This window comes from Atta colombica, unplaced genomic scaffold (genome assembly GCF_001594045.1).
Source record: "Atta colombica isolate Treedump-2 unplaced genomic scaffold, Acol1.0 scaffold204, whole genome shotgun sequence".
In the NCBI taxonomy this organism is placed as follows: domain Eukaryota; kingdom Metazoa; phylum Arthropoda; class Insecta; order Hymenoptera; family Formicidae; genus Atta; species Atta colombica.
In genome coordinates this window covers 31,079-40,666 of record NW_017259299.1, presented here as the reverse complement: position 1 = coordinate 40,666, position 9,588 = coordinate 31,079, and the positions used below count along the sequence as shown (strand labels likewise).

At 28.8% G+C, this 9,588-nt stretch overlaps 1 protein-coding gene across 1 annotated transcript in view; it reads left to right on the top strand.

Annotated features, from left to right (window-relative positions):
* The window catches only part of LOC108687290 (papilin), an 80,861-nt gene that overhangs the window by 54,775 nt on the left and 16,498 nt on the right, over positions 1-9,588 (top strand). The window contains exons 5-15 of the mRNA XM_018192983.1: positions 4,637-4,719; positions 6,148-6,298; positions 6,512-6,635; positions 6,839-6,919; positions 7,076-7,248; positions 7,331-7,466; positions 7,811-8,154; positions 8,218-8,397; positions 8,517-8,690; positions 9,030-9,212; positions 9,380-9,521. Of these exons, the coding sequence (XP_018048472.1) occupies positions 4,637-4,719; positions 6,148-6,298; positions 6,512-6,635; positions 6,839-6,919; positions 7,076-7,248; positions 7,331-7,466; positions 7,811-8,154; positions 8,218-8,397; positions 8,517-8,690; positions 9,030-9,212; positions 9,380-9,521 (1,771 nt within the window). The remainder of the gene's footprint in view (positions 1-4,636; positions 4,720-6,147; positions 6,299-6,511; positions 6,636-6,838; positions 6,920-7,075; positions 7,249-7,330; positions 7,467-7,810; positions 8,155-8,217; positions 8,398-8,516; positions 8,691-9,029; positions 9,213-9,379; positions 9,522-9,588) is intronic.

The window sequence follows — 9,588 nt, the reverse complement described above, 5'->3', positions numbered from 1 at the left end:
TATTATTTATTAATTATTATTTATTAATTAAATAATACTGTTATTAACGAAATAATACTGTTTGACTTTTCAGAAAAAAAGTTTCACTTTTCTTTTGTTAAATTGATCTGACAGGATATGGTATTTTTTGCTGATTTGAAATCTGTTAAACTTATATGAAAAACTTATATGAAAAAAACAGAATTTTTGATTAACATATATTTAAAAACTTCTCTATTTATGTCTGTCCTGGTTATTGTTATACGTAAATCATGTAAATGAATTTAAAGAGAATAATATTAAATTTAACATGATTTTTTTTACTCATGGTAAAAAGACTTTAAACAAAATTTAATTAATTTAATTAAGAAAAATACTCCATACGACGAATTGTTAGCAAATTACAACATTTTTAAAAAAAGATATGTCAGTTACAAAAATTGGAGCTCGTAGGATAAATATATATATACTTCATTTTTAGAATCAACATAAAATATACATGAATCAATTAAAATGATTCATTTAGCAAAATCAGTGTAGTTGATAAATATTATTAAAAATTCTATAATAATTAGCTTTTTATTTGAAATGTATTTTATATTTTTAACATAAAATTAATTAACTACATAAATCTATTTAAAACAACACACACAAACGGTATTTTCTTTGATTCCTTATAACTCCCTTTTTCTCCCTTACTACATTAACTTTTATAACTTTGATACAAAAAACAAATTGGATAACGTATTTTTATAAGAAAAAAACAATACTAATAAAAATAAATATTAATATTATGATTTGATAAAGTATTATGTAATCTAACCTAACCTAATATAAGCACATCATCTAATAACGAAACTGCATCCAAATGCATATTGTGTCAGCGTTTTTTCTGTGTTGTATGCGTTTTATATGTTTTTGTGACGGACTACAGAAGATTCACGAACGGAAGTCTATTATATGTGGCATTGACTCGCGAAGTATTAACTTTGTTAGAGCTAGATGCTAACTAGAACACAAATAGCAAGGTACATCGCTATACAAGTTCTATAATTGAGAGAGTGATGTTATTGATATTTATTTCCTGGAACAACAGTAGTTGCATTGTCTTCTTGTTATAAAAAATTATAATTATATTTATTATAGATAAATTATTTAAAAATAATTTCTCTATGAAATATTATCTATATATGTAAGACATATAAACAGATAAACATACAATTAACGTAAATTTGTAACATATAGTAATAATATATATATATGTAATGTTTTTGCCATCGTTTTTATAAGTTATTTCTCTCTTGTATGTTATCCTTGTCTATTTAGGATTCCGCTCTATTACATCTTTGTAATAAATCTTTTTCAAAAAGAATTACACGGGGTAAGCCGACAATCTGGATAGAGTCGAATATTTCATAAACAAACCATTTTTAAGAAAAATGTAAAAGCTTTAACAATGCATTAAGTGACGAAACTTATTTAACCTTAAGTATAGGGGAGACCGGGAACAAAAGTAATATTTCTACTTTAAAGTGTTATAACAATCAAAATATATTTACATTAAGAAAGTATGTATCTTTAAATGTAGAATTTATTTAGCAAAATTTTCTTTGGTTTAATTTTTTTATGTAATTAGACAAAAGTTATGTTTGTTTCAAAACTATGAGGAATTTTGTTATAATTGACCGTACTCCCCATCTTAATTCCCGAAACGATTGTAACAATAGAGAGGGATAATTGTATTCCACATTTGCCAGAGGTACACAACTACATAAGTCATATTCTTTCTTGCAGCTGCATGAATAGATAATTAGTCCTTTATAACCTTTTTAAATATCTGTTTGTATAAAGATTTTTTTTAATATAATTTTTTTTTTAATCGGTTTTGCGTTTTCTTATCAGTGGCATTCTGCGAAGAAAATTACAAATAATATCGTGCAAAACAACACTAAAATAAAATCAAATAAGTCTTAGAATAATTGTAACGTTACAACTGACCCAAGATATCGATGTCACTATTGTCCTCTAATGATATTTTATGAAATTTATAGTAAATTTTTTAAATTAAAACCTAATCTAACCTAAATAAAAATCAACTCAAATGTGCAAATCATCAACATAGATAATCGTTAAAACATATTAAGATAATACATTATATCTTCGTTATAAAGAACAAAAAAAATTTTAGATTTTGTGCATACAATAAAACTTACTTGATGCATGAAAAAAGTAATTTCTGTTCTTGTACTCATGCACATTTCGTGTGAACCAGCAACGAACAATTCATTGCCGATCTGTCTACAGAATTGTATCATGCAATCGCATACACATATCTATTATAGTTCAAGAAATATTAACAATTGTTACTATTGTTACTATTGTATTGTAACTATTGTATTGCTACTATTGTGCCTTGTTGTTGTATTTTTATCCTCCACGTGTGGAGGAGCTCTCAAGTATAGGTATGGGTTCTCCCCCATGTGTATGGAGGAGTTCTCAAGGTCAACTTTAAAATTTTTAATGAAAACCTTTACTGTTTATTCATATTATTCTTGTAACTGACATTCAGATTTTTTTCAAAGTATTACAATAAAACTCTTTTTGATTAAATTTTGTTCGAGATGACGAAGTTCAGGTACCAGCATTAGCGTTATCCAAAGTATCCGACTGACGGTTGGTATAAAACCTATACCGAAAATTCGTGGACATAATATAACCTTGATAACATTTGTCAAAGTCAAGATCATTGTTTTACGTTAAAAATGAAAATGAGGAGAACAATTTTTAATGATCTTTATTTTGATCGGATACCTTGAATATGAATAATGTTAATAATGGCGATATCTGAACTTTGCCAATTCGAAAAAGATTAAATCTAAAGGAGTTTCATTGTAGTACTTTGAAAGCTCTCAATGTCAGTTACAAAAATATTGAATAAAAAGTGGCAGCTTACATTAAAAATTTTTAAATTGACATTGAGAGCTTCTTCATACTCAAATAAGTCTTGCTGTTTGATGCGTTATTCAAACCTTACAACTTCGTAGGTATATATAAAATGTTTTTCTCAAAAATGTTTTATTTATTTAAAGAAATATTCAACTGTATCTAAATTTTTGGCCTATCTTGTAGTGCATCAGTTTTCTGATGTAGTGCGAGAGTTATTAATAATTATTATTATAATACATTTTGCATGTATTATTGGCTATGTACTTTCAATTCTTAAAAAAATTTTTTAATAACAAGTCGTTTTAATGGCATAAAAAAATTTTGTTTAATGTAAAACTTTTAAAACATAATTATTTTAAAAGAATTACGATTCTTATTAATGAACTGAAATTATGTCATGACATAATAATGATAATTCTACAAATTCTATGCTATTGCTATATTTTTACTAGTATTTTATTTCGTTCACAAGAAATCTCATACCATAAATTTTACGCTGTATCCTCGTGCGTGGTACCGGTCCCATCGGAGTATCTTTTCTTCGCTTTTGCTAAGATTCCACTCGATTTATCGATGTTACTTACCTCACAGAGGCTGCTCTCCAATGTGAAGCACATCTATTTCTAGTTCATTTTATTTTTACGGGGCATTCATGAAATAGCACAACACATACATATTTATTTCATAGCATTAAACAAGGATAAAATATGTAAATCTATCAGTCTCATCACTCAAGTTACCAAAAAGAGTTAGCAATTAATTTAGATATGATGTAAAAATTAATAAAAAATAATTCGTAAATAATTTTTAATCAAAATTGATAAAGGTACGATAAAAAAGTGAAGTTATAAAATTGCTTGTTAAATGTATCAAGTTTGATAAATACTTCTTTTTTATTCTTACTACTGTAATAATATTAAGCAAATGATGTATCTCATGAGATAAGATATTCAAGAAATCAAATTAAAAGAAACCATTAGCTAAAAAATAGAGATATTACAAAGATCTTTCTACCTATAAGTAACATTTTTCTTCGGTCCTTTTATACAGTAATGAGATTTCCCTCAACAACGATACTCAAACATGTGTATATTTAAAAACTCGACATTCATCACTAATATATATTTTGAATTCGAGGTTATCAAAACTGAAAATGATAAAGTGGAGTGGATGCGATAGAAAAGAATTTACACGATTTACTTTTGCAATAATTTTAAGCTTTCAAGCATTCATTTTACTTTCTTTTTATTACATATTTATAAATTAATAATTATATTTGCATTATACAATTTTTATTTTTATTCATTTCGCTAAAAGCTGATCGCAGCGAACGTTATCTTCCTTGCAAAAGTGTTATTTTTATTTAGTCCGTTTTTTAAATTGCTGCATTGATTTAATGTAACACAAAAGTGCAAAAAAATTTTTTCGATATAATTATCACAAAATATTGCAAAATGTTGATAGAAAAGATTAACAAATGTTATTCATTTACTTAAATTATCATTTTTTATTACAGAAAGAAAATTAATAATTTCTTCGTAAAACAATTCGCATTTTTGATAATTAAATTACAATAGAATCATTTTAATTTGATTTGTTGTCTGCTCGATACTACAGACTCTATCAAGTAATTTAAATTAAAATTTGATCTGTGCGTCAATAATTTTATCCTGCTGAATTGAAAAATCTACAATTATACTTCTTTTTGCAGGAATGCCTTGGCGAATCGACAGATTTTCGTGCGGAACAGTGTGCGGAGTTTAACAATGTACCTTTCGAAGGAGTTTATTACGAGTAGGTCTCTTTTATTCTCTCTCTCTCTCTCTCTCTCTCTCTCTCTCTCTCTCTCTGTCTCTGTCTCTCTCTTTCACTTTTATTTTTTCATCGTAAATTGTTTAAACTTATTGAGAATATATGTATTAGGTGGGAAAAAGTTCGTGGCGTTTTTCCCATTAGATGGCATTAAAAAACCGTCACGAACTTTTTCCTATATCTAATATTAGTGGAGCGTCTATTTCAATACTTGTAAAAAGGATAATCCTACATAGATTAAAATTTCAGTTTAAAAGCTTCCTAAAAAAAAAGAGAAAATCGTTGTTTTTGAAAAGATGATTTAAAAATAAGTGGTTACTTTCATAATAAACAAGAATAGTAGAATTTATACAAAGAAATATTTTTATAAAGGGCGAAAACATAATTAAAGTTAGAAACGGGACTGTATGTATGTTCATATATAAATAAATTAATTAAATAAAAAGCATCAATTTACGACGTTCAATGAAATTATCTATATGCTTGTTATCAGATAGCAGTGCTCCAAAAAACTGAAACACTGCTTATCCATATTTAGATCATTATTCATTGAACCTTTTCTTCTATTACTATACTTTTTCTTCTTTATCCGTCAAGTAGTTGAAAAGGATTTGAAAGTTTTTACCAAAAATCTATATTATGATTATATAAATGTTATTATTCATTAACATAAAATAAAATGATAAATCTTTTATTTGCCGTAATGAATTTTTTTCTACTTTCCGATGCAAAGCATATCGTTTGTTAAACAGAAGAATTAAATAATAATTCATAAGTAGAGATGCTTTGGAAAATATCCAATATCTTCTATTATCCGGTATTTTTTTTTATTATCCGGTCGAATGTCATTAATTCCGGAAACATATTATATATATCCGATTGAAATTTTATATTGTTTGTGTTATTGATGCAAAATTTTATTCTTTTTAGCTAAATCTCTTAAACAGTTTATGATTTTTCACAAGTATGATAGTTCATGCCGATAATCGAAATAGATTGTCACTGAAAAATGCTGAAATGTTATTGTCTATTACGAAAAATTTATTAATATTGAAATTTATTAATATTAATTTGATTACTAAGTAATATTGAAACTATTACAAACAATCTTGTTCAATTATTATCGCTATTTTCCCCTTGCTTTCCTTTTTTTTTTTTTTTTTAAGAATTTGGGAGAATTTGTAGTGAGGGAGAGGGGAATGGCTATTCGGAAAATATCCGATATTTAGCCAGATAACTGCCCTACCGGATATCCGATATTTGGTATGACATTCTTTTCGGATATCCGACATCCAGTATCCAATAATTTTGATCTGATGCATCTCTATAGTTCATTGTATCCGATAATATAAATGGGCCCGATATAATTATCGATTTTTATTTACATGTTATCATATTTGTTTCCTATAGTTGGATTCCGTACATCGGAAGTCCAAATAAATGCGAACTAAATTGCATGCCACGAGGAGAGCGATTTTTCTACAGACATAAAGTCGCTGTGGTCGACGGCACTCCTTGTGAATCCGAAAAGAATGATGTTTGCGTCGAAGGCAAATGCATGGTGAGTTATATTTAATTATTAATTATAAATTTAATAATTGCGTAAAAGATTAGACAAGTAGACAATTTTATTTTATTATCGAATAATATTGGCTTATGTTAAATAATAAACTTGTGATAAAGCGTATATGTTGTGTATTATAATTAAAGGAAATATAAGAGCGAAAATAGAGCTGTATTGAGATAGAATTTATTATAAAATTGTTTTAAATAGCACGTCGGATGCGATATGATGTTGGGCAGTGATGTCAAGGAAGATGCGTGCAGAGAATGTGGTGGCGATGGTTCAGATTGCAATACCGTTACCGGCTTATTTGACACAGATGATCTTCAAGTAGGTAAGTTATTTTCGTTGATTATAATATTAGTAATTTCTAACAAGCAATTAAAATTATTTCTGTATAATTAATGTATATTTGTATATTTTAATTAATTTTCTTTTACTTTTATAAACTTGCAATTCTATTATTTACATATTTGCAATTCTATTATTTTTAATCTATTTCTCTGCATCACTAATAGAGAAATATTACATTTCCAGGATATATCGATATTTTACTTATTCCCGAAGGTGCGACAAATATCATTATCAAAGAAAATTATCCATCCAACAATTATTTAGGTGAGTTTAAATGAAATGAAAACTTGTATAAATATCAAACGGTAAGACATATATACATATTTAATATTAATAATTTAATATCAATAAATATAATATCAATAAGTTGTTTAATAATATAATTGCTCATTCCAAGTAATCTTGAAACTTGTTAATTAGCCATACGCAACACAACTGGGCATTACTATTTAAATGGCAATTGGAGGATAGATTTTCCACGCAGCTTGCGCTTTTCTGGTACGATCTTTCATTACGCTAGAGATCCTCAAGGATTTGCAGCACCCGATACCATCACGGCTCTGGGACCTACAAATGAACCGATTTACGTTGTGGTCGGTATATTGATATCGATTTTCTTTTGCTGCTAGTGAAATGTTCAGAATGTATTAATGAGAAATTATTTTCCTTTCGCAGTTGTTGTACCAAGATCGTAACGTGGGGGTGCATTACGAGTACAGCATACCTAAGAAGTTTTCGGCGCGTACCGATCCGGATAGTTACACTTGGGTAACCGATGAATTTTCAAGTTGCAGTGTTAGTTGCGGTGGAGGTATTATAAGATCATAATTTTAATATGCACGTGATTAAAAGTGTAGGTTCTAAATCATTTCATATTTTCTTATTATTAGGAAACGATGCTTTCATACAATACGCACAAATATTTGGAAGACCTGTTGATAGTAGTAAAAAATTGTTTTGATTGGCCTTTAGCAAATTATTTTTATAATATCAAAATAGTAATAAATTTGTCGAAACATTGTAATTAGATACGATTGCAATAAAATTGCAAATCTCTCGTTGTCAAAATCAAAATTTAAAAGCAAATCCGCTAATTAAAATAATAATTACAGTTGTATTTCAACAAGAGCAAATATGTTTCGTTTATTTTTCAAGGTTATCAATCGAGAAAGGTAGCTTGTGTACGGAGGCGTGACAATCAACCAGTGGATGAGAATTTATGCGATCCGCAGTTGGAACCGACTGATACTCAAAGCTGTAGCGAAGAACCATGTCCTCCTATTTGGGTAGAAGGCTCATGGTCAATTTGTACCAAACATTGCGGCGAGGGAGGCGAGCAGACTAGAGAGATAAAATGTGAACAAATCATCTCAGGTGGAATAGCTTCCGTGGTGGATGATTCTCAATGTTTGGAAAAAGTGGGACCTAAAGGGCTTACTAAGCAAGAATGCAACAAAGACGTAGATTGTCCACAGTGGCACGAAGGGCCCTGGAAGCCTGTAAGTTACATTATCATGAAGTATTAAATTACGATTTGACAAAAGAAATCTATTTTCTTCTAGTGCGATCATATATGCGGACCTGGTAAGCAAATGAGAACAGTTACGTGTTACAAGAAGGTCGATGGCAAGATTCAAGTGTTGGAAAATGGAGCGTGTGAAGCGGAAATGCCTGAAAATGAAAAGACTTGCGAGCTGAGACCTTGCGCTGGTCTCGATTGGGTTACCTCGGAATGGAGCGGAGTAAGTTCTCTGAACCCGCGAATAACTTTTTATTAAATGAAAAAAATTACCGAAATTACTTCTTTATGCTTCTCAAAGTTTTGAACAAACTGATATAATCGAAAATCTTATCTTGATAGTGCGAGGAGAAATGTGATCTCATCAAAGAAACCAGAACAGCCCATTGCGCTACTCAAGATGGCACAGTTCATCCAGATAATTTGTGTGATCCAGACAAGAAGCCAGAATTGGAAAGAGACTGTGATAAAGCTAAAAATTGCGATTTTCAGTGGTTCACCTCGCAATGGAGCGAAGTAAGTAAATAAATATTTTCTTGCACGTCCATTTACCTTAAAATAAAAAGATATATACATACCAACAAATTGGCTAAATTGCTAATTACATTAATAATATCCTTTGAATTAAACATTCTTATATTCCTTTTAATTAACCTTTACAGAACGGGAATGTCATTATAATGCTGAAATAGTGTCATATTTTGAGGCAAGAAATAATTACATATTACGAATTATACATCTTACTAAAGGAAAAGCTATGAAATTTTAAACAGATTCCTGTCCTTTAAAGGTTAAATATATAATAATAAAATTTATTTTCTTGGTATTTTTCATCTTTATTACATATTTTCATAGTGTTCGGCAAAATGTGGATACGGCGTTCAAATGCGCAAAGTGTTTTGTGGCACTTTTAGCAACGATATTGTAAAGAAAGTTTCGGACGAGAATTGTGATCCCAAAAAAAAATTTGAAAATATTAAAAATTGCACTGCTGAAGAACCATGTAAAGGCGAATGGTTCGCAGGGCCTTGGAGCAAGGTTTGCTTTAATTTTTAATTATTTCCGCGACAACATGTAACATTCTTATTTTCACGATTAATTGATACTGCTTTGTTTAAATTTATTACTAGTTTTAAAGCTTGATTATAATTCAGATTTATTATAATTTTTCAAAATGTAATCAACGATGTCATAATATATTGCAGTGTTCGAAGCCATGTGATGGTGGCGACATGACTCGTAAAGTAATTTGTATGAAGGATAACAAAACCGTACCTGTGAATCAGTGTAACGCCGACAATATCATATTCTCTACTGAAAAATGCAATGATCAACCTTGTGAAGAAGGTAAAAATTAAACTTAAGTTTAAACTTTACATTTTTAAATAAAACAGTTAAATAGTAATATTTAACA